This window comes from Phyllostomus hastatus, unplaced genomic scaffold (genome assembly GCF_019186645.2).
Source record: "Phyllostomus hastatus isolate PE091 unplaced genomic scaffold, TTU_PhHast_1.1 phas_contig_80, whole genome shotgun sequence".
In the NCBI taxonomy this organism is placed as follows: domain Eukaryota; kingdom Metazoa; phylum Chordata; class Mammalia; order Chiroptera; family Phyllostomidae; genus Phyllostomus; species Phyllostomus hastatus.
Window position 1 is genome coordinate 5,760,151 of NW_025333960.1, and position 24,220 is coordinate 5,784,370.

At 42.7% G+C, this 24,220-nt stretch overlaps 1 protein-coding gene across 1 annotated transcript in view; it reads right to left on the minus strand.

The window, feature by feature from the left end:
• Nucleotides 1-13,898: 13,898 nt before the first annotated feature.
• PSMG2 (proteasome assembly chaperone 2) overlaps nucleotides 13,899-24,220 on the minus strand; it is a 40,866-nt gene continuing 30,544 nt past the window's right edge. Inside the window, exon 7 of the mRNA XM_045849988.1 lies at nucleotides 13,899-15,027. Coding sequence (XP_045705944.1) covers nucleotides 15,016-15,027 — 12 coding nt within the window. The 3' untranslated portion in view covers nucleotides 13,899-15,015. The remainder of the gene's footprint in view (nucleotides 15,028-24,220) is intronic.

Below are 24,220 nucleotides of genomic sequence, written 5' to 3' on the forward strand. Positions count from 1 at the left end.
TGGAAAAGATTTTAATTTTTGCCCATTGAGTATGATGTTGGCTGTAGGTCTCTCATATATGGCCTTTATTATGTTGAAGAAGCTCCCTCTACTCCCACTTTGCTGAGTGTTTTTATCATGAATGGGTGCTGTACCTTATCAAATGCTTTTTCTGTATCTATTGATATGATCATGTGGTTTTTGTCTTTGCTTTTGTTTATGTGATGTATTACATTTACTGATTTGCAAATATTGTTCCATCCTTGCATCCCTGGAATGAATCCCACTTGGTCATGGTGTATGATCTTCTTAATGTATTGTTGGATGCGGTTTGCCAGTATTTTGTTGAGGATTTTAGCGTCAATGTTCATCAGTGATATTGGCCTGAAGTTTTCTTTCTTTGTTGTGTCTTTATCTGGTTTTGGAATTAGGATGATGTTGGCCTCATAAAAAAGAGTTTGGGAGTCTCCCATCTTTTTGGATTTTTTGGAATAGTGGGTGAAGGATAGGGGTTAGCTCTTCCTTAAATGCTTTGTAGAATTCTCCTGTGAAACCATCTGGCCCAGGGCTTTTGTGTGTTGGGAGTTTTTTGATTACTGCTTCAATTTCTTTTGTTGTTATTGGTCTGTTCAGGCTTTCTGCTTCTTCTTTATTGAGTTTTGGAAGATTACATTTTTCTAGAAATTTGTCCATTTCACCTAGGTTTTCAAATTTCTTGGCATACAGTTCTTTGTAGTAATTTTACAATCCTTTGTATTTCTGTGGTATGTGTTGTAATCTCCCCTCTTTCATTTCTGATTGTGTTTATTTCGGTTTTCTCTTTTTTTCCTTGATGAGTCTGCTTAAAGGCTTGTCGATTCTGTTTATCTTTTCAAAGAACTAGCCCTTGGATTCATTGATCCTTACAATTGTGCTTTTAGTCTCTATGTCATTTAATTCTGCTCTGATCTTGGTTATTTCCTTCCTTCTACTTGCTCTGGGCTGTCTTTGTTGTTGTTCCTCAAGTTCTTGTAGACGTAGGTTAGGTTGTTTGTTTGTAATGTTTCTAACTTTTTTAGGTGGGCCTGTATCTCTATGAACTTCCCTCTCAGGACTGCCTTGGCTGTGTCCTATAAGTTTTAGGTTGTTGTGAGTTCATTTTCATTTGTTTCCAGAAACCTTTTGATTTCTTCCCTAATATCATTCTTGACCCATTCATTGTTTAATAGCATGCTATTTAATCTCCATGATTTTTAGTGTTTTGGGTTTTTTTCCTCGGGTTGGTTTCTAGCTTCAGTCCCTTGTGGTCTGAGAAAATGCTTGGTATGATTTCAATTTTCTTGAAATTGTTGAGGCTTGTTTTGTGTCCTATCATGTGGTCTATCTTTGAAAATGTTCCGTGTACATTTGAAAAGAATGTGTATTTAGCTTGTTTGGGATGGAGGGCTCTGTATATGTCAGTAAAGTCCGTTCCATCAAGGGTATTGTTCAATGCCCCAATATGTTTGTTGATATTTTGTTTGGAAGATCTGTCCATTTTTGATAGTGGGGTGTGAAAATCCCCCACTATAATTGTGTTGCTGTCCATATCTTTCTTGAAGTCCTCTAAGTTTTTCGTTATGCATTTGGGTGCTCCTATGTTGGGTGCATATATATTTACAATATTTATGTCTTCTTGGTGGATTCTTCCCTTGATTATTATGAAGTTACCTTCTGGGTCTCTCTTTACGGACCTTTTTTGGAAGTCTATTTGGTCAGATATGAGTATAGCTACCCCGGCTTTTTTTTTTTTTCTGTCCATTTGCTTGGAAAATTTGTTTCCAGCCCTTCACTTTCAGCCTGTGCAGGTCTTTTATCCTGAGGTGGGTCTCTTGTAGGCAGCATATGTGTGGGTCATGTTTTCTTATCCATTCAGCTATTCTATGTCTTTTGATTGGAACATTTAATCCATTTACGTTTAAGGTTATTATTGATAGGTACTTATTCATTGCCTCTCTTTCTCTCTCTTTTCCTTCCCTTCCTTAAAGCAGTCCCTTTAGAATCTTTTGCAGAGCTGGTTTGGTGGAGGTGTATTCTTTTAGATTTCTTTTGTCTGGGAAGCTTCTTATTTGGCCTTCTATCTTGATTGAGAGATTTGCTGGGTAAAGTAGCCTTGGTTGCAGACCTCTGGTTCTCATTACTTGGAATATTTCTTGCCATTCCCTTCTGGTTTGGAGCATTTCTATTGAGAAGTCAGCTGTTAGACTTATTGGTGCTCCCTTGTATGTTACTTCCTGTTTTTCCCTTGCTGCCCCTAAGATTCTCTCTTTGTCTTGAAATTTTGCCATTTTAATTATGATGTGTCTTGAGGTGGGCCTCTTTGGGTTCCTTTTGATTGGGACTCTCTGTGTTTCCTGGATTTGTGTGACTTTTTCTGTCATCAAATTAGGGAAGTTATCCTTCATTACTTGTTCAAATAGGTTTTCGATCCCTTGCTCTTCTTCTCCTTCTGGTATCCCTATTATACGGATATTATTACATTTCATATTGTCTTGCATTTCTCTTAATCCCTCTTCATTCTTTCTGAGCCCCTTTTCCTTTTCTTGCTCTTTCTCGGTGTTGTTTTCTACTTGTCCTCTAGATTGCTAATCCGATCTTCTGCTTCATCAATCCTGCTTTTCATTCCTTCTACTGTGTTCTTCAGTTCCGAAATTGTATTCTTCATTTCTTGGCCCTTGCTGAGAGTTTCTATTTCCTTTTTCATGTTTATATAGTTTGCAGTGAGATTGTTGTAGTTTCCCTCTAATTTCTGATAGCTCATTGTGAGTTCATTGAACTTCCTATTAATCATTGTTTTGAACTCAATATCTGATAGTTGAGTTGCCTCTATTTCATTTAGCATTTTTCCCGAAGCTTCCTCGTTTCTCTTCAATTGGGGATTGTTTCTTTGTTGTCTCATTGTTTGTGGGTTTCTTCTTGTTAGCCTCTGTTTCTTAAATTGATCTGATCTGGTTCCCTGTAATTATGGTGTGAACTTCTGTGGTAGAATACTTGTGAGATTCAGTAGTGCATTCTCCTTTGTGTATCCTTGTGTTCACAGCTTCCCCCTACTCTTTTTTTGTGATTAGTTGGAGGAGTAAGGTGAAATGGTTTAAGACAGCAAGACAGTATACTATGATATTTACATTAGCAGCCAGTAGAGAAGAGATGGGTTATCCTTTGGCTCCTTGTAGTGTTAACCGTGATCCTCCACCTCATTATCCACGTTTTAGAAAGGATAGGAAGAAGATAAGACTCTTATTGGGGACAAGAGGATTGTTAGTTGGATCTAGAAAGCTGTGAGGCTGTGGGAGGTCAGATTCTAAGGTAGGGTTGGATTAAAGATTAGTAAATAGGAGTAGTGTGTAAAAGGATAGAGACAACCCCCACAATAGTATAGTTCAGGAAACTGCAAAGTGGGCTGAGATCAGGTAGGGGTATTGAGTAGTATTTACAATTGTATGGACTAGGTCTTATTAACAGTAATAGTAAAGTGACACTCTTGTGGCAGAATCGATGAGATCTAGATAACAAGAATAAAGAGTATAGAACCTTGAGAAGTGTATTAATGGAACACAGATGAAGGGTAGTAAATTATCAACACACTTTGACTGAGATACCAAGGGGAACCTATCAAATGACAGTGTAACCAGCCAAGCAAAGAAGATTATACAGAAAGAAAAAGAATACCAAAATACTATTAAAATAAAAAATGTCAGAAAAGTGAGAAAAAGATAATACAAATTTACAGTAATTTGCAAGATCAAAAAAAAAAAGGGAAAAAAAGCAGAAGATGGAGTGTAGGAGAGATAAATTTGGAGTGGAAAGAATAATACTAGGATGAATGGAAGTGAAACATAAGGGATTGAGAGATATAAAAAATAAGAATTGAAAAATAAAATGTCACTTAAAACACAAGATGAAATCAATCAAGCAACAACAGCCACAAAAACCAAACCAAACCAAACCAAACCAAAGCAAAGCAGACAAACAAAAAAAAAAACTCTTGTTGGTTTCTAATTGGCCAGACCAGTTTTTCTGATCTTGCTGGCTTCTGCTGGCTGAGGGACCTTTGAAATGCTTATCACTCTTCCCAGCCAAATCTCAGCAAGTCTCTCAGGTACCCTGGGCACTCCCGAGCACACTCGCTCTCTGGAGCTCACTGCTGCGTTCTTCCAGACTCTGGGGTCCCTGCAGGGTTCCAGCTCTATGATCTCAGGAGGCACCCGCAATGTTTTGGGATTCACTGTGCCCTCCCCGGGAATCTTAAAAGGGCGTGCCCCTCCACCAAATTTTTGAGTTTCGGGCTCTAGGAATGCCCTAAGCACTGCGTCCCTTCCGGGTTCACCGCGTGAGAGTCAGGATTCCCGATGGGGCGCACACTTCCACAGTTCTGCACCGCGGGCTCCGGAAACCTGAGAACACTGCGCCCTTTCCTGGATCAGGGTTGGGATGTCTGGGTTTTCCACTGATCCACACTCCCACTGGGCTAGGGGTGCGGGCACTCTTCCAGGCCGCCCCTGGTCATGATGGCTGGAGGCCCTCACTTCTCCCACGGCTCTGGGTGGGTGTTCACAGTCCCTGGGCGATTTTCCCAGTCCAGCTGGCCTCTCTGTGCCTTCAAGCAACAAGTTCTCCCCTGGTGTTGCTCAACCCCCGTATTCGGGGGAAGGAGCAGTGACTCCGCTCTCCTGGGTTCCCTGAGGCAGACCTGGGAGCACTGGGCCTGGGGACTGCAAAACCCTGGTCCCCGCGCTGATCCCTGGGTCCCTTTTGTCCTGAAGCAGTCTCCTTACCTTCTGGTTTTTCAATGATCGCAATAATTTTTGATGTTCTGCTTTCAAAAATGATTCGGTAACTTAGGCCACTTGCTCTGTTTCTCCACCGATCCGAGAGTTTCCCTCCTCTTCACAGAATCCGAGAAACACACTGCCTAGAGTAAAGCCACCATCTTTCTCCGACCCACTTTGAATACTTCTTTGCAACCCTTCCTTGCCTGCCAAGGTTTCTTTTGAGAAATCAGCTGATATTTTTATGGGAACTCCTTTGTAGGTAACTGCCTCCTTTCCTCTTGCTGCTTTTAAGATTCTCTCCTTATCTTTAATCTTGGGTAACTTAATGATGAGCCCACCAGCTGGGGCTGTTTGTTTGTTTGTTTTAATTTATTGTTGTCCTTCTTTTGGTTGTGCAAGGAGGCAAAGTGTATGTATCTACATCTCCATCTTAGCTAGAAGTCTGATCGTCTTCTACTGTATCCTCTATATTGGTGATTCGACCCTCTGCTTTTCCTAATCCTCTTTTAAAGCCTCCAAATGTATTCTTTATTTTAGTTACTATATTCTACATTTTCACTGGTTCTTTTTATGTTTTCTTTTTTCTTTTTTATTTAATTGTTGTTCAAGTACAATTGTCTCCATTTACCCTCACCATTCCCCCCCCACCCCAGCTATCCCCATTCTCCACCCTCAATCCTCCCCGTCTTTGGTTTTGTCCATGTGTCCTTTGTACATGTTCCTGAAATCCCTTCCCCCTTTTTATGTTTTCTATTTCCAGTTTTATTTTTAGCATCTCTTTGTTGAAGATTTCACTGAGATCACTGTGCATCCTTATAACCAGTATTTTGAACTGTGCATCTGTTAGATTGCTTGTTTTTATTTTGCTTGGTTATTTTTCCTGGAGTTTTATTCTGTGGTTTGTTTTTGTTTTTGTTTTTTCCATTTGGGACATGTTTCTTTTTCTCCTCATTTTGGCTACCTTCTTGTTTTTGTTTCTGTCTATTAGTTGGAGATTCTACATCTCCTGATATTGGTAGAGTGGCTTACATAGTAGGTGTCCTGTGAAACCCAGTGGCACAGTCTCCCTGATCACCTGAGCTGGGTGCTCCAATGTGTCCCTTGTATGGATTGTATAAACACTCTTGTTGGAGTTGAGTCTTGATTGCTATTGGCACATAAATGAGTGGGATTGGCCCTCAGGCTGATTGATTATGAAGACTAGCCATGATCTAGAGCTGTTGTGGAGGGGCTGGTCCTACAAAACAAGATTCACTTCAGGGGGCTCTGGTGGCGCCAACACCAGCCAGCAGTATCCCTGGCATTATGGATGAGATGAGACATTCACAAGGACTACCAAGTCCTGTGGAGGAAAAGGGACGGCCCAGCCACTCTCTCAAGAGGAGAACGCCCTGACCCTTGCCTTGGCAAGCTTTTATTGGTTTTCAGTTTGCACAGGAATACAGGTAAAGCTCATTAATCATTGCCAGGCAGTAAGGATCAAACAACAGATAGCATACAAAGAACTATGAGGGCTTATTTTGAGTCAGGGTCTGTTAGCTAAAGGGCTACAAAAACTTTGGGAAACAAACTCATTTCCTGCTCAGACCCTGATCATTTAATTAAGAGTGTTCTTAGCAAAGCAGGTTTCACAGGATTTTACGTATTCTTTCTTAGGCCTGATTACCCTGGGGAACCCACCCTTTCCAGCCCAGGGCTGCACCTCCCTCTGTCATTGTTTCAGGCTTAAGTCAGGCAGGGGAAGTAAGGCAGCCAATAGATTAGGAGACTTCTCACAGACAGAATGAGGACTCAGGCTTTGTCAAAGCTGAGGGGCGAGGGTCCATCACCCCCTTTTGCTATAGCCCCCCAAGTCCTACCCTGAGGACCTCCCATGATCATGCCTGTTTTAGGTCGTCCCTCCCTTGAGGAATCTTACCCATCATTGGTTAATCAATCATGCATTGGGGGCCAGGCAGGGTGAAGTAAAAGGGGCAGAGGCAGCACCTCTGCCAGGAAGATAAGCTTTGTCTCCTTAGTGGCTTATGGTCCCAAGGTTGCTTACTCAGCCTTAGCCATGATGGGGTTACAGCTTCTGAAACCAGGTAGGGTAGTTCCCAACACTCTGGTGCCTAATTAATCTTCTATTTGCAGGGATGCTTGAGTGGTGCTCTAGTGTTGTTTGAAGCTGGCCATTGGGTGTGTTGGTTCTGGAGCCTTTGGGGTAGGGCTCTGATTCAAGCCAAGGTTAGCTGCTGCCTATGCCCTACCTGGGGACCCTTGGTGTAAGCTACAAAGTGATCTGAAGATGGTTGCCTTTTGTTTTGGACCTGGGAGAGGCTAAGCTGGGAAATGAGACTGGCTGCTGACACTGCTGGGCACGGGGTTGTTTAGCAAGAGGTCCTGGGCATGCTGAGACCAGATGCTACTTGCTTAGGGTTTGTGAACCTTTGAAAATTTTTAAGAAAATCCAGAGCATGAGTCAAGACAGCCCATTTGTACAGAAAACACAATGGAAGTGGCTTGGGCTGGCCCACAAATTGGGTGGGGCAGAGTCTCAGCGAATCATCAGAGTGGGATGAATAGTGTTAGGTAGGTTGAGACTCAGACATGGTACCTTCCTGCTGCAGAAGCTGGGTAGGGGAGGGCTCAGCAAAGGAATAAAATTTTATGCCAACACTGTGTTTGGGAAAATTCTGCTCTTCTCTAGGCCTCGCCCTGAAGCCAAACAATTCAGTTTCTCCCTGTATGTCCATGGTGTCCCATCAGTGGAACTCAGAATGAATGTGTAAGTGAGTAAGCCCTTTAAAAGGACCACGTGGAACTCTAGAAGCCCTCTTCCTTGCTTGATCATAATCTCTTCTGGTTTTCACAGCCTGAAATTATTGCAACTTCTCTTCCCAACACTGGAATCCTGGGCTGGGAAGCCTGGTGTGGATCTGGGAACACTTGAACCTCAGATGGGACCTCTTCAGCTTAGATATCCCTCTCTATTTTTAACTACCACATGTGGGTGTGAGTTCAGCCTGTTCAGCATCTTTGCATCTCTTCCTAATCACTACTAGTGCACTACTTCTAGTGCACTCCTGCACTAGAAGTTTAGGTTAACACAGACCAAGAGCCTTCAAAGCTCTAAGCAAATATCAAATATTTAACTTCTGAACAGATGCCTGTATATATTTAGTTATAGAACTTCTGTTTAGCTAGACTTTAGGCAGTTCTCAGTGATGGATGTTCTGTAGTTTAGTTATAATTTTTCAAAAGTGTTTTCTTTCAGTGAAAAAAATCTTGTTTCAGTTATTGTTAATCAACTCAATCAGTGCTTTGGGGAGTTATTTAGTTAAGAGTTTATTCCCTAAGAAATAGATACTGCAAAATATGTAAACTTGATCCTCAAAATCTACCAACTTGTATGACTGAAATAACTCATGAAATGATATGTAGGAAGTTCCTGACTTATTTATGGATTGTGTATTTCTACATGTGGTTGTATAAAACTGAAAGCATTTCACCATAGGCATAATTCTCTTCTCAAGTTGTTCCACAGAAGTCTATTTTACCCTAGGTATAACCGAGTGAGTGTGTTAATTGAGTAAAAAGTAGTAAAAAATATTTGCAATGAAGGATAGAAAGCAGCATTACCTTAATAGTAGTACAACCCAAATGAAAGCTGGGCCCTTAGCAAGTTAAAATGATGTTCCTCAAATCCCAACACTAAGGTGTGGGGAAATCCAAACCTCTAGGAGATTTCTGTGAACCTACAGGTGTAATGGGGAATGAATACATTATACTTACCTACAGTTACCCATATTAATCTTAGTAAATATTAAACCCAGCTTGTAACTCTAACCTGTTTTTTGCTTCTCAAAGCTGGAGTTTCCATGTTAAATGTTTCTTTTTTGTAACAGAAAAGCTTTTAAAATAAGATTGTATTCATTTATTTTTAGAGAGATGGGAAGGGAGAAAGAGAGGGAGAGAAACATCAATGTGTGAGAGATACATTCACTGGTTTCCTCTTGCATGTCCCCAACTGTGGCTTGGCAACCCAGGCACAAGTTCTGACCAGGAATCGAACCAGTGACCCTTTGGTTCACAGGCTGGCACTTAATTCACAGAGCCACACCAGCTACGGAAAAAATTTCCTTTCTACATACACTTTATTTGAATCAACAGGTTCAGTTCTTGTGCAAATCTAAGATACAGTCTCAGCTTAGAGTCCTGCCAACGCAAGGATGCTGACCATAAAGATCCATATCAGGACCAGCAAGTGTTATGGGAGAAACTCCCCAAAACTTGGTTCTTCTCACTGATGCAGTAAAGAATCACAGGCTGGCAAGCCTACTAGCATGCAAGCAAAGTTTATTCATGCTAAGTTTTAATAGGAAAGTGGCTAGAAGTGTGGCTAGAGCAGGGGTGGCAAAAATGGGGTGGCCAGCATCCTGATGGCCAGAGGCCAGGTGGCCAGGACCCCCCTATGTGGCAAAAAGAGCCAAGAGGCCAAGAGAAAAGAGTTAGCCCTTTGTTCTGAGGACTTATATAGTTGGTGGGATGGGAGTGAAGAAGTTACATTTTGATTGACAGGTAAAGGTGTTGCCAGCTTCCCCTGGAGAGATGTGACTACTCAAATGTAGGTATGGGTGGGGATCTGTTAGCCTGAATCTTGATCTTACTCTAGAGTCTATATGTTCATTTTGCATATGTGATGAGGCAGGCAGTTAATCCAAGTTGTTTATGGGTTTTTTTCTTTGGGCACTGTGGACCCCCTCCTCTTCTTCCTTCCAGGCCTTGGGATGAATACACAGTCTCAAGCTTTTCCTTTTCCAAGCTGGTGAAGATGATACACACAGACTTTCAGGGGCTCCCCACTTTCTACGCTATCATAATTTCACTTGTTTGGGATACCTGGAAGCTTTATCAGTCCAGGCTCAGGATTACTGGGTCAATGTGTGAGCTTTTGCTTTTAGTCTCCTGTATTAAGTTCTTTGTTAGATTGGAATGGTGAGGGCCCTGCCTTAATTTCCCCTGTAGCCACTCATTCCACTGCCTCCATGTCCACACCCCTTCCCTGATCTCTTTGTTCTGCTTTCCCTTGCCTCCCTGTAAAAACCTCTGCCTGCACTAAGATGTTAAGTTGTAACTATAATTTAGTATCTCCCAGCTAGTAATCAAAGTTATGTGCTCTGAAACAAATCAAAGTATTTAATCAACCTTGTGCTTTAGTTAGTTCTCTTTGCAGTTGCCAGATATAGTGAAATCAGCCATAAACCACAGGGGCCCAGGGAAGGGAGGAATGCTAATGCTGAATGAAGCAAGTGAGCTTGGGTAAAAGCTGTGCAGCTCCCCTTTCAGTCCTCCCTCCCCTTACTCTTAAGATAAATGGCTCATCTGGGCTCCCTTTAGGAATTATTCCCCTCCTAAATTCCCACCAACTTTCTACAAGAATTGCTGACTTGGCTAGAGCTGTTAAGATGGGTTTTTGTGGACAGTATCCACCCATCTTCTTCAGATGCCAGTACTCAAATAAAGCACTTTCCTTGTCACCAATACCTGTCTCATACGTTTGGTTTTCAGTGCGAACAGGCAGCTGAATCAGGAATCTGTTACATAAAGACTTGTTTTTCTATGGTTTGAAAATCAAAAAGAATGTACTCATATTGTTGTGATATGAGTGAGCAATATGGGTCTGCTCAAGGTCCTGTAGGAGAGAGCAAAGGAGTTTTATATCACTCAATGTAGAGATACATTTTTGATTAAAAGTTTTTGTGCATTAAAGGACTCTAACAAGAAAGTAAAAATTCAGCCCCCAGAATGGGAGAAAATACTTGCAAATCATATATCTAATAAGAGTATACAATACAAAATTAAAAAGAATTATTTTGGCTTAATGGTAAAAAGATAAATAACCCAACTGAAAATATGCATAAGACTGAATAGTCATTTCTCCAGAGAAGATATGCAAATGGTGATAGCACATGAAGATATGCTCAACATCATTAGTCATTAGGGAAATGCAAATCAAAACCACAGTGCAGTACTAGTTTATACGCACTAGAATAACCATGACAAAGGTGTGGAGAAATTGGAACCCTCATACATTGCTGAGGCTCATTGTGCAGCTACTGTGGAAAACAGTCTGTTAGTTTTTTTTTAAAAAGTTAAAACAAAGGGTTATCATATGATCCATCAATTCTACTCCTAGGAATGTATCTGTGATGTTTGATTTTTTTTTGTCAACTTGACTGGGCCATGAGGTACCCAGATATTTGGTTAAACATCATTCTGGGGGTGGCTATGAAGGTATTTCTGGATGAGATTAATGTTTGACTCAGTAGTCTGAGTAAAGCAGATTGCTCTCTCCAATGTGGGTGAGCCTCATCCAATCTGGAGAAGGTCTGAATAGAACAGAAAGACTCAACAAGGGAGATTTAGCTTTCTCTTCTGTCTTTGAGCTAGAACATTAGTCTTCTCTTGCCTTCAAACTTGGATTGGAATTTATACTCTCATCTATCTTGGGCCTCTAGCTTGCTGACTGCATATCTTGGACTTCTCAGTGTCCATAATTACATTAAATCACATATATGTATATGCACATATATTATATACATATATATTCATATAAGTTCTGTTTCATATGAATTCTGTTTCTCTAGAGAACCCAGACTATTCATAATAGCTAAAAAGTAGCAATAATACAAATGTCCACCAACCAATGAATGGATAAAAAAACAATCATGGTTCATGGGCATGTACAGTACAGCATAGGGTATGTAGTCAATAATACTGTAATGACTACATATAGTGCCAGGTAAGTACTAGACTTCTTGGGAGAATCACTTTGTAAGTTGTATAAATGACTGACCACTATGCTATACACCTGAAACTAATGTAGTATTGAATGTCAACTGTAATTTTAAAAGAAAATTTTTTTAAATGTTCCAAAAATTATACTGTAATCCATAAATGGAATATTATTTGGAAATAAAAAGGAATAAAATACTGTGTGCTCTCCCTCCCAAGAGCATACCCACACTTTTCTTCCCCTATAGGTGTGCATCTCTTAAACTCTGAGAGTCCCCAGGGGAGCAGTGGGTAGCTGCAGCTTGCCCTGGGCTAATCCCATGGACCTGTCTCTATGTCTTCCCTTTCTCTGATTTTCTAGTGAGCCAAATCAGCCCATCCTAGGTTCTCCTGTTGCTTCCATCCTAAGACCTTCCTTGTTTCATTGTCCCCAGCATTAATAAATGTACTCTCAAAATAAAAAAAAAGTGCATGAAGTACTAATGTATGCTTAAAGGTGTATGAACCCTGAAAACATTTTCCTAAGTGAAAAAAGCCAGACAAGACAGACTACATAGTGTATACATCCACTAATGTAAAATATTCACAATAGGCAAATCCACAGGAACGAAAAGTAGGTTACTTGTTGCAAGCAGTTGGGGAAAGAGAGAAATGTTTTATAACTGTTTAAAAGTTCACTAAAGATCACCCTGGCTGGTGGATTAACCCCCAGCCTACGAACCAAAGGGTCACTGGTTCAATTCCCAGACAGAGCACATGCCTATGTTGTGGGCCAGGTCCCCAGTTGGGGGCACACAAGAGGCAGCTACAATATTGATGTTTCTCTCCCTCTCTCATTCCCTTCCCCTCTCTCTAAAAATAAATAAATAAAATCTTTTTTTAAAAAGTTCATTAAGTGTAAGGGGTTTCTTTTTTCAATAAAAACTGTAAAATAGATGGTTACACACTGTGAATATGCAAAAATAATTATATATTTAAAATGGTAAATTTTATGGTATGTCAATTACAAAATGAGAGAAATGCGCAGATTGGGTAATGTAGGGCCCCTAATAATCCCTGTTCTTTATAGGGGTATGAGAGGAAGAGGTCCTGTTGGACAAGTACAATAAAAGGCCAAAGAGATGACCTGTTCACAATGAATAAGCTATTTTGGTTAATATTCTTATTCCTAATGAATAATGAAACTACTCTTGCTTTTTAAAATTTTCTTTAAAAATTCTTGCCTAATTAAATAGGATATCAAATATCATATATTTTGTCTATAGAAATTCAATGTCCTCCTATGAGAGGGCCATCAATGTAATCTTTGATTCTCTTAACAGAAAAAAACTAACTAAATGTACGTCTAGAGCCTGAGCTACTTATAAACAAATTCCAGGGCATATCGCAGAAGTATTTTATTTAACTAAATGTCTGGCAGCTCCTTCTTTTGTCTTTCTCCTAAAATTGGAGTTTAGGCAAAAGTAGTTTAGGTTAAACTTAAATAAAAGATTCCAGTTATTTGAATCCAGGAAGTCTGTAACACTGTAGTTTTCTTTGACACTGACCCCTAAGAAATGGCTTGTATTCTCTTTAACCTCATCCTCATGTCTATGCACATGGGCAATTGAAATTAATACATATTTAGAAAAATATGGGCCAAGGAGAATGACTGAAATTTCCTTCTCCTTATTTCAGTTCTGTCACAGTGTATTTTTTTTCCCTCCCAAGGTAGAGAGGCTCAGATGGATGTGGTGGTTTCCTTTGTTGTGTTTACAGTGTTGGTCTCTCTGCACTGAGCTAGCTGCAGGTCCAAGTAACACTGGCACAGCTGGCCAGCAAGCATCACCTGCTATTTCTTCCAGGCAGGCAAAAGCAAGTTGCTCCACAGGTCAGGTGCCTGTCCTGGGATTGTTACTAGATGACCAGGAGTGATCCTAGAGTAGGTGGTGGAGAGAAGGGAGCATCTTCTGGGACCCCAATTCATTTCTAATAGCATCATCTCCACACATTCACTCTTTTTTAAACCTTCTTAATACTATGAAAATTTACCTAGGCCTGGGAAATAACATTGGTACCAAACCTAAACTTCAGAAATATTTGGATTGTTTGTCTGAGAATCAAAGATATGAACATGTCAAATACAGCTACCATTTGGAACTGGAAAATAAAAATCTACCAAGATTTGTTAGCAGAGCCACACAGGCAGCAAGGGCACAGAGAAGTGAACAGATATAACTGTGTACAAGGTACAAGCCTGGAAAAAAGTTTCAATTTTGATATTTCTGTCCTATTCACTGTCTCAGGTTGTTCACCCTGCCCCTAGCACCAACCACAAAGGTTCACATCTGTCCCTCCAAGATCCCCCCTCCTTAGCAATCAGCTTCATGTTTTTTCTCCTCTGATATGAAAAGCAGTTCAGCTATTTTGGTTTCTACTTCTGTAACCACAAATATTGAAGAGCATACACATGTTATGATAATGAGTCCTCAATATGCCCACTATATTCTGCTCATTGTGAGTTTTCACTGGGCTCTCCCACATGAGAATTCCTGCTTGTACAATTGTTTAGTCATTCCACATTTATTAAGATGGTACTACTTGTTAGGCACTGGATGCAAAGATAAAGTGCAGAGTGGAGATTAGATAGTGAGATTCCACTAACATTAGCTCACTGTTGCCTGTTTCCCTGACTTTACACAAGTTCTTTCCTGTGCCAGTGTGCACTATCCCCTCCCCTTGTTTGTGTGATTAACTCCCACTCAATGCCCACATCACTTCCTCAGACCAGCCCAACCAGGCTGGTTTCAGGGCATCTCCTCAGTGTCCATATAGACAGTGTGCATATTTTTTCTCTACATCTGCCACAGAGAACTGAAAATAACTCCTAAAGAAAGAGGAAAAGAAAGCTCAGAGCAGACCACATTATTTTTGGTATAGCTTTGTTATTCAAAGATTTGCTTTCTCCTGATTTATCTTTAAATGAAATAAAAATGAATTTTGGCACAAGCACGGAGCATCACCCATTAGATGTGACCTGGACAGGCTATGAAGCTCCCAAGGGCCTGCCAATTATCCTGCCTACACAGGTCACTTTTTGTACACTTGTTCACTACCTAGCTGATGGTCTGTGGGATGGTGCCTGGGCCAAAGTACCAGGCTGGACAAGAGAGACTTTGTCACAGTTGCTCCTCTTCGGGAGTTGGCATGTGGGGCACCAGAAGAGAAGATGGGAAGCAGAATGTGGGGCCTACAGCAAGGTGGGCACTCAGCTGGAGAAGCAGAGACAAGTAGGCTAAGCACCGGAAGTTCTGCTGAGTTTTGCATGCAGTGGCAAATAGCAGGAGGTGTATCAGGCTGTCATTGGGATCAAGGGGACAATCCAGATTTCAATTTGCAGTTCCTATGAGGCCTGGTAGCACATCTTCTGAGCTTTCCTGTGCCTTTTAATTTCTCCAGGGAATCTCATAGAAGCACATCAACAGAGATGTCATCTAAATATCTGACAAAGGTCAAAAGAAAGATAAGAAAATTAATACATTGAAAAGGAAAATCCTTAAGTAAAAAAAAACACATTTTAATTAGATTTGCAAAATTCTACTGTGGTTCTCCACCTATTTTTTTGTATTCCTGTTTTATTTTAAAAATTTCGGTGTGTGTACACAGATATTTGTTACATTCTATACCTTTTTGTAATTATAATTTTTAATTTTCCCATGAATTTATTTCACAGGTGTAAAAAGCACATAACATAAATTTATCCTGTTAACAATATCTAGCCCTGGCTGGTATAGCTCAATGGATTGAGCTCGGGCTGCAAACCAAAGGGTCGCCAGTTCAATTCCCAGTCAGGGCACATGCCTGAGTTGCAGGCCAGGTCCCGAGTGGGGAGCTATGTGAGAGGCAATCACACATTGATGTTTCTCGCCCTCTTTTTCTCCCTCCCTTCCATTCTCTCTAAATGAATAAATAAAATCTTAAAAAAAAACAATATCTAAGTGGAGAGTATAGTATTATTAACTACATGCACATTACTATACAACAGATCTCTTGAACTTTTTCATCTTGTGTGACTGAAATTCTATACCAGGGGTATCAAACTCATTTTCACTGGGGGCCACATCAGCCTCGAGGTTACTTTCAAAGGGCTGAATGTAGTTTTAGGACTGTATAAAGGTAACTACTCCTTAACTGTTACAGAGTTGAAATTACATTCAGCCCTTTGAAAGCAACCACAAGGCTGATGTGGCCCCGATGATAATGAGTTTGACATCCTTGATCTACACCCATTGAACAACAACCCCTCCATTCCCCCTCCTCCCAGCTCCTTGCTACCACCATTCCACTTTCTGTTTCTATGAGTTGGATTACTTATATCCTCATATAAACAGAATCACACAGTCTTTGTCTTTTTGTTATTGGCTTGTTTCACTTAGCCTAATTTCCTCAAGTTTTATCTGTTTTGCAGCATATGACAAGATTTCCTTCTTTCTTAACGCTGAATAATACTCCACTATATCTAGAGATCATATTTTCCATATCCATTCATCCATCCATTGACATTTAGGTTGTTTTCACATCATGGCTATTGTAAATAATGTTACAATAAACATGGGTGTGCAAGTATCTCTTTGAGATCCAATTTTTAATTCTTTTAGATATGTACTCAAAAGTGGAATTGCTGGATTATATAGTTGTTCTATTCTTAATATTTAGAAAAATCCATACTATTTTTCATAGTAGCTGTTGCACAATTTTGCAATCCCACTGCGAAAGTATTCTAGTTTCTCCACATCTTCACCCAAGCTGGTTACTCTCTAGGATTTTTTTGGTAATGGCCATCTTAATGGGTATGAGATGTGTAAAAAAATGGAGTCAGTCAGGCTCCCTCACCCAGATGTCCAGGCAACTAAGATAAGCAGTATTCCCATAAGCTTGAGAATGTGCCACAGAATCATGCTTTGTTATATCGTATCTTGGAATCCTGCCAGTTTTGTGTTCATTTAGTATATAATAAAGTTGGGATTTTCCACCCTGAGCAACATGTGGCTTGCAGCATGCATGAATCACCCCACCCTTGAATAAAGGCATGTAAGGCATTCCCACAGCTCCACTAATTTCCTTCCATCTGCCCAAATCCCATGTGAATCTGCCTGGCCTTGAAGGGCTGCAAGACAATTGGCACCATTGGCAGGATTCATTGGAGTATGGTATGAATGTGGAGGAACCATCATATCCTTGGAAAGGGGTCTGGAATGGTGGCTGGTCTCTGGTATGTGGTATCTGGTTACAAGTCTCCTAGCAACGTGGGATCCCCCCCCCCCCCAGAACTGGTTCGACATTACTGGCGCACCTGACACAGTAGAGAAGGCCCTCTGGGTGGTAGGGGAGACCCTAGAGAAGCCGAGTGCCTGGTTGGCTGTGGGCTGGGTGTTTTTTTCAGCTTTGTGAGCTAAGGCAGAGGCTGCACTTCATGACACAGAGAAGTTACGTGAACTGCAAGGAAGAGATGAAGCCTTGGTGGCTAGAATCTGTACCCTAAAGGAAGGCCTCCAACTGGCAGAGTTGTGGCAATCCTCCTCCCTCCCTGTTCATAGCAGATGAGCTGCAGGACGGGGAAGAAGCGAGATCCCTGTTGGCTTATCTGGTGGTGCTACAGAAGATGAAGTTGCAGCAGCCTCTGGCACCTGGAGGAGATCCAGCTGGTCCCACCTAGGGACCCAACTTATTGTCCCTCTATACAGGCTAAACTGGTCAATCTCACAAATCAGTTTCACTGATGACCTGGGGAGCCCTTAGCAGCATGACTCTTATGCCTTTGTGATTTAGGGGTGGATAGTATCCTGTGCAGTGATAATGAGATGGAAAAGTTAGCTTCCATCACAACTCACCCCTCTCTGTGCCAATGGTTCCAGAATAGTCAGTGGCATGGACCTGGGCAGGTATTGCATTCTATGTTGGAGTGGGTCATGGCATCTATTCATATAATCTGGGCAGATGCAAGAGACAGTGCCAAATTCTGTGAGCAAATGGCAATCCTTTGCAGACTTAGTGAAAATCCTGTGGGAGTTGGGCATGGGCCAGGCTATGTTCAATCCCAATACTCAGGGGTCTGATGATGAATGAATGCTTTATGGCAGAAATGTGGGATCTAATGTTACAACATGCTCCTTCTGTCTCTTTTGGATCCCTCATGGCAATCCTGGCCCTGTTTGTCAGCCATCGCATTAATGACATCACTGCCATGTTGCTAAGTCTAAGGGAGGCAGAGACCCACCAGCAGCAGAAAGGAGTATCCCACGCTTCCTCTGTCTCTCAGTCAAACAGTACCCCCCATGTGGGTGACCAGGACACAGATGTGGTGAGACCTTTAAGGGGCTGGAGTAGATTGAACTAAGATTGATAGGAAGCCAAACACCTACTTAAACACCTACTTAGAACTTAGGAAACAGTTGTGAGTTGACCAACATTTCCTAAGGCCCCAGAAGAAGTCGGTGAGGAGGAAGCCTAGGGACTCAACCCAAGAGGCACATCCAGTCCAGCTGGAAGACCACCTGGCTATGCCTACCTCCCAAGAAGGGGGAGGAGATACCCTTTGGACATCTGAGTAGGGGTAAGGCTAAGGAACCCGTCTACAGGGGATGGATGGGGACCAGAGACCACATGTAGAATTGGCTATCCATTGGTCCCCTACAAATGTTCAGCAGTTCCTGACTCTAGTAGATACAGGAACAGAGTGTACCCTCCTGTATAGAAACCCTGACAAGTGCCCAGGGCCTGAGGCCTCTATTGATGGTTATGAGAGATATAGTGTAAAGGTGAAGGCTGTGCAGCTCTCTCTGGGCATCGGGTGTTTGTCCCCCTGTGAGTATACTGTTTATGTGTCCCCTATTCCTGAGTATATCCTGGGTATTGATGTGCTCCAGGGATAGTGACTAAATACCACTGTGAGAGAGTTTCGTCTGAGGGTGCAAGTGGTAAAAGCCATTCTATGCTGAGCATCTTCCACCCCTTGTTCAGTTGCCGCCCCCATGATGGGTACCGGTGGCAAAGCTATATCGGTTGCCCAGTGGACATGAGGAAATTATGGCAACTATAGGAGAGTTGGAAAAGGTAGGGACAATTAGGGCCACTCACAGTCCCTTAACTCCCCCATGTGGTCAATGAGGAAGCCAGATGGCATATGGAGAATGACAGTAGATTACTGGGAGCTGAATAAGGTCATTCCCACAATTCATGCAGTGGGTCTTTCTGTGGTGGACTTGATCAACCAATTAACTAATGAGCTTGGATCTTACCATTTGTAGCTGATTTAGCAGATGCCTTTTTCTCTATTGATATTGCTCCAGAGAGTCAAGATCAGTTTGCCTTCACATGGGAAGGCTGACAGTGGACCTTTACAATACTCCCTCAAGGGTACTTGCACAGCCTATCTGTCATGGGCTTGTGGCAGAGGACCTGGCTAAGTGGCCATGGCCTGCAGAAGTGCACCTCTTCCATTATACTGATGACATTTTGCTAACCAGTGATTCTCTTACAGAGTTAGAGAAGGCAATGACTCAAGTGCTATCCCATCAGAAGTCATGTGGCTGGGAAGTCAATGAAACCAAGCTGCAAGGACCTGGATTATCTGTAAAATTCTTGGGGGTTGTCTGGTCAGGTAAGACAAGTCATCCTTATGTGATGATAGATAAAACTCAGGTGTATCCTATCCCTACTACTGCAAAACAGCTCCAGACATTTTGGGATCTGCTGGGGTACAGGAGAAAGTTTGTGCCTCATCTTGCTCAAGTTGTTTGCCCCTTGTTCACTTTGGTGAAAAAGGGGGTAGGCTGGGACTGAACCCTGACCTGGAACAAATATTCCAAGGAGCAAAGTGCATCATTAAATGTGCTCAGGTCTTGCATGCTCTGGATCCTGCTAGACCCTGTGTGCTAGATGTGCAGATGACACAAGAAGGCTTTGGGTGGGGTCTGTGGCAGTGATCAGAATGGCTATGTCAACCCTTGGGTTTCTGGTCCCAATTATGAAAAAGAGCAGAGGTACAGTATTCCCTGATTGAAAAGCAACCAGCTGCAGTATATGCTGCCCTGTTGGCCACGGAGGCTGTAACAGGAGCTGCCCCTGTGACATAATGAGCACTTACTCCATTGCAGGGTGAGTCAGAGACTGCATGGCCAAGCCTCACAGTCAGACTGCTCAGGTGCCCACATTGGCTAAGTGGGGGGCTTATCTGCAACAAAGGAGTACTCTGTCGACTAGCCCCCTATGGGTTGAGTTGCAGGAAGTGTTCAGCCCTGCTACCTACAAAGATGAAAAATCTACCGCTCCTGTCCCTATAGAAGAAATGGAAGCAAGCCCCTTCCATGAAGGGGAGGTACCTATTCTCTCAGATGCATGGTACACTGATGGGTCCAGCAGGGGCAAGCCTGCCATGTGGACTGTGGTGGCAATCCAACCATACACAGACACTATCTGATTTGACAGTGGCATGGGAGAGAGTCACCAATGAATGGACCTCTGAGCTGTGTGGCTTGTGGCTGCAATGGAGCACCACTCTTGACTATTTGCACAGATAGTTGGGCAGTGTACTGGGAGCTAACATTATGGATCTTTACCTGGCATGCAAATAAATGGGTAGTTATGGATAAACCATTATAGGGACAGGCCTTGTGGCAAGATCTGTGGGAATTAGGCCACCAGAAACAAATCACTGTATATCATGTGACCAGGCATGCACCCCTTGCTTCCCTTGGGAATGATGAGGCTGATACTCTAGCCAAGGTGCGGCTGGAAACAATGCCTCCCAGCATGTCAAGAATAGAAGTCACCCAGTGGCTACATCACCTCTTACATGCTGGGCAGAAGACCATGTGGTATACTATAAAAATTTGGGGGTTATCTGTCACCTTAGCAGAAGTACAGGAAGCTTGTGAGACCTGTGTTGTCTGCTTGCAAGAACACCCCCAGAGGCCTATGGGAACTATGGGGCAGTTGGTGCGGGGACAAGTACCACTGACCCAGTGGCAGATTGACATAATTGGGCCCTTACCTAGTTCAGAGGAGTATAAGTATGCCCCCTTATGTATGCACATAGCCACTGGACTATTAGCAGCATACCCTGCATGCCACCTGGATCAGGGAGAGGTAATCACTGCGCTGGAGCATTTATGTGCTGCTTATGGGTGACCCTGATCATTGCAAGTGATCAGGGGATGCATTTTACAGGAGCCTTAGTACAACAATGGGCCTGACACCTGCAGATTGGCTGGAAGTTCCATGTCGCCTATCACCCCCAAGCTGCTAGAATGACAGAATGGTACAATGGTCTCTTAAAGGACCTGCGAGCCATGGCTGCCATCCCTAGCTGGGGGGCTGGACAAAACACTTATGGACTGTCCTGTGAACTCTAAATGAGAAGGTTCGATAGGGCCCAGCTTTGGTGGAAGCACTGCTCCACCTCTCTGCAGCTCCAATTCAGCTGCATGTATAGACTAAGGATATTTGCTGAAACCAGGCATGGGAAAACAGAGGAATATTCTCTTGCCCACCACTGAGGGCCTGGAGCAAGGGCAAACAGCCACTTGGACGTGGCCTTGGAAAATAAAAGCCCCCCCACATGTGTTGGGTGCCTCTTGTTGCTGCTTGAGAAAAAGGGGTGAACAGAAACTTGCAAATGGTCCCCTGGGTGATTGTGACATGGCTCCCAATCTTAAATGTGACATACCCAGGGACAGTAGACCATGGAATGCTTCTTTGTGGCCCCTTTGTGATATCCCTATGGCCCACTATGAGTTCTCCATTGTTGTAAGTAGATGCTGAACCCTGGTTAAGGCACAAGGGTATGATATTCACACCAAGGGAGGCCCCTTCTTCCAACCACTGATTTAACAGTTGACCAGAAACTTGCTCATATATTGCCTGAGGGTCATGATTTGCCATCATTGGTTCCAATAATTGCTCTTTTTGTCCTTAGGGTGCAAAGTAACACCTTAGTGGGCTGGGTACATACCTATGCCTCAGTGGCTTACCCAATTAGCATGGTGGATCTGTACTGAAATCCTCTTTAGCACAGCTGCTGGCCTCCCATGGCACATCTCTCTGGCTTCCATCACAAATTGGATTTGGTTATACCAGTGGGACAGTGCACATCCCTTAGTGAATACGACCTGGACTGACATCTATGTTGGGGCAAAGTAGTGGTATGATTGGCCAGGCCGTTGGTTGGCTACTCCATATGGGATCGTTCAGGGTGGCTCACACCTGAGACCATGGAGTTGGCTAGACCAGCTCCCCTTTGTACTGAGAACGTTAAAGGACAAGTCCAAGTGGCCAGGACTCCAACAGGTCTGTGTCAGACTCAGACTCTAAAGCGTTCCTGGGAGGTACGGAATGATGTGCGGGCTGCAGTTCCCACTGGGGCCCTCTAGGTGTGTGGGTCACATGGGTGGCCTAACTTGCCCTAACATTGGACTGCCCATTGTACCTGGGGATGCCCTATTTGCCTGCTTGAGTGCAGAAAACTCTTGCAATCCCGCCAACCATTTGGGAAGCATTAAAAGCACAACACCAGGTAAAATGTAATCCCTGGTGGTATTGCCCATTAGCTATTTTTTCTCCTCAAGCTGCTTCTATAGTCACTGAGACTGATAACTGCTTTGGCTTTGCACACTGCTCATGTGTTGAATGCAACACATGTTTCCTTAAGCCTCTTAAATGAGGAAGTGAATCAATTTAAAAAAGTAGCCTTAAAAATCGTATGGCCTTAGATATATGCTCACTGCATCACAAGGTGAGATGTGTGCCCTAGTAGGGGTTGAATGCTGTGTGTACATTCCAGATGTCCATCACAATGTTAGCCAAGTTCTACAGGCATTAGCTTCTCAGACCCATGCTATAGGACCCATTCCCTACAGGAATGGTGGGCATCCATAACCACTGAATGGTGGTGGGTCCTTGCTATCTTGGGCGGCAGCACTTGGGTTCTGATTGCAGGCTGTTGCAGTTTGTTCTGCTGTTGCAGCATTTGGGTGCAGGGCTCTGCTTTCCTCATCAAGGGATGATACCATCGTGTAGACTATATGGTGAGGAACCCTGAAGGGGTGGATTATAGGAAAAATGGAGTCAGGCAGCTCCCTCACCCAGATGTCCAAGCAGCTAAGATAAGCAGTATTCAATAAGCAGTATTCCTATGCCATTGAGAATGAGCCCACATGCACAGAATCATGCTTTGTTATATAATATTTTGGCATCCTGCCGGTATTGTGTGCATTTAGTATATAAGGGAGTTGGGACTAAATACCTTATATTTAGTATATAAGGGACTTTCCGCTGTGTGACATACAGCTTGTGGCATGTGTGGATTGGTCCACCCTTGAATAAATCATGTCAGGCATGCCTACAACTCCACGAATTTTATTCTGTCTGCCTGAATCCCATGTGAACCTGCCCGGCCTTGAAAGGCTGCAAGACAAGGTAACATCTCATTGTTGCTTTGATATTAATTTCCCTGATTACAATGGGGTGCTGAGCTAGATGTCCCCCAAATGGAGAAAAACCCCACAGTTATCTCTTAGGGGATGGGGGAAGCAGAGTATGGCCATTGAAAGTTACTTTGCATATCTAAAGAACTTGGCAAATATTTTAGTAATGTTAAAACCTGTGCCTGACACACTCCAAGCCAGGGAGATGGGCATGACTCTAACCTGTGATGTGATGTAGCTGGAAGGGCTTGCTACATCTGCTGTACATGCAAGAGAGCAGGAAGGCAGTTAGTTCTACATCACGGGGCCATGCTTGCCCAGACTAACAATGGCAGCCAAGAAAGGCAGAATAAGCCAGACTACTGGCAGATGTAGCCCAGTGTGGGAGGAGCCAGAGATGGGATTACAGAGGAAGATCTGTGCCAGGATTTAAACTCAGGCGCAGCAGCCATGCGGGAGCCTGGACCATGTGGGAAGACTAGGAGACCCATGGAAGGCTCTTTCTCTCGTGGTCTTGGCCACACAGTTTAAAAGGACACAGAAGGATCACCCCCAGACCACCATGAAGATGAGGTTTTGGATTGAGAGTAGGAACCTGGCTAGCCAAACAGATGACTGGAAGAAGAATACAGACAGAAATCTGCCCAGCTAAGTTACAGACTTCTATTTCTTTTCCTGAGAGACGGTGCCTCTGACTGGCCTGGTTTAGCAAGGGGGAAGGGCAGGACTGTGTGTTTTTTTTGTTTCTAAAGCCAATGGGATTTAAAGGAAGAATTTCACCATTATTCTAAACCTGTATAACTTTTGAATAAATAATTCCCTTCCTTTTCATAATACTCTGGTGGTTGGGAGTCATGATTCTTATTGGCGGCAGGCAATAGAACCCAGGGGTTCTGTTAAATGATTGGAAACACTGAACATCTTTTCATCTGATTGATGACTATTTATATATCTTCTTTGGAGAAATGTCTATTCAAAACCTTTACTCATTTTTATATTTTAAAATATTTATTTTAAAAAATATTTATTTTTTCACGGGCTGCGAACCAAAGTGTCAGAGGTTCGATTCCCAGTCAGGGTACATGCCTAGGTTGCAGGCCATGACCCCCAGCAACCGCACATTGATGTTTCTCTCTCTCCCTCCCTTCCCTCTCTAAAAAAAGTAAATAAATAAAAATCTTTAAAAAATATTTATTTTTAGAGAAAGGGGAA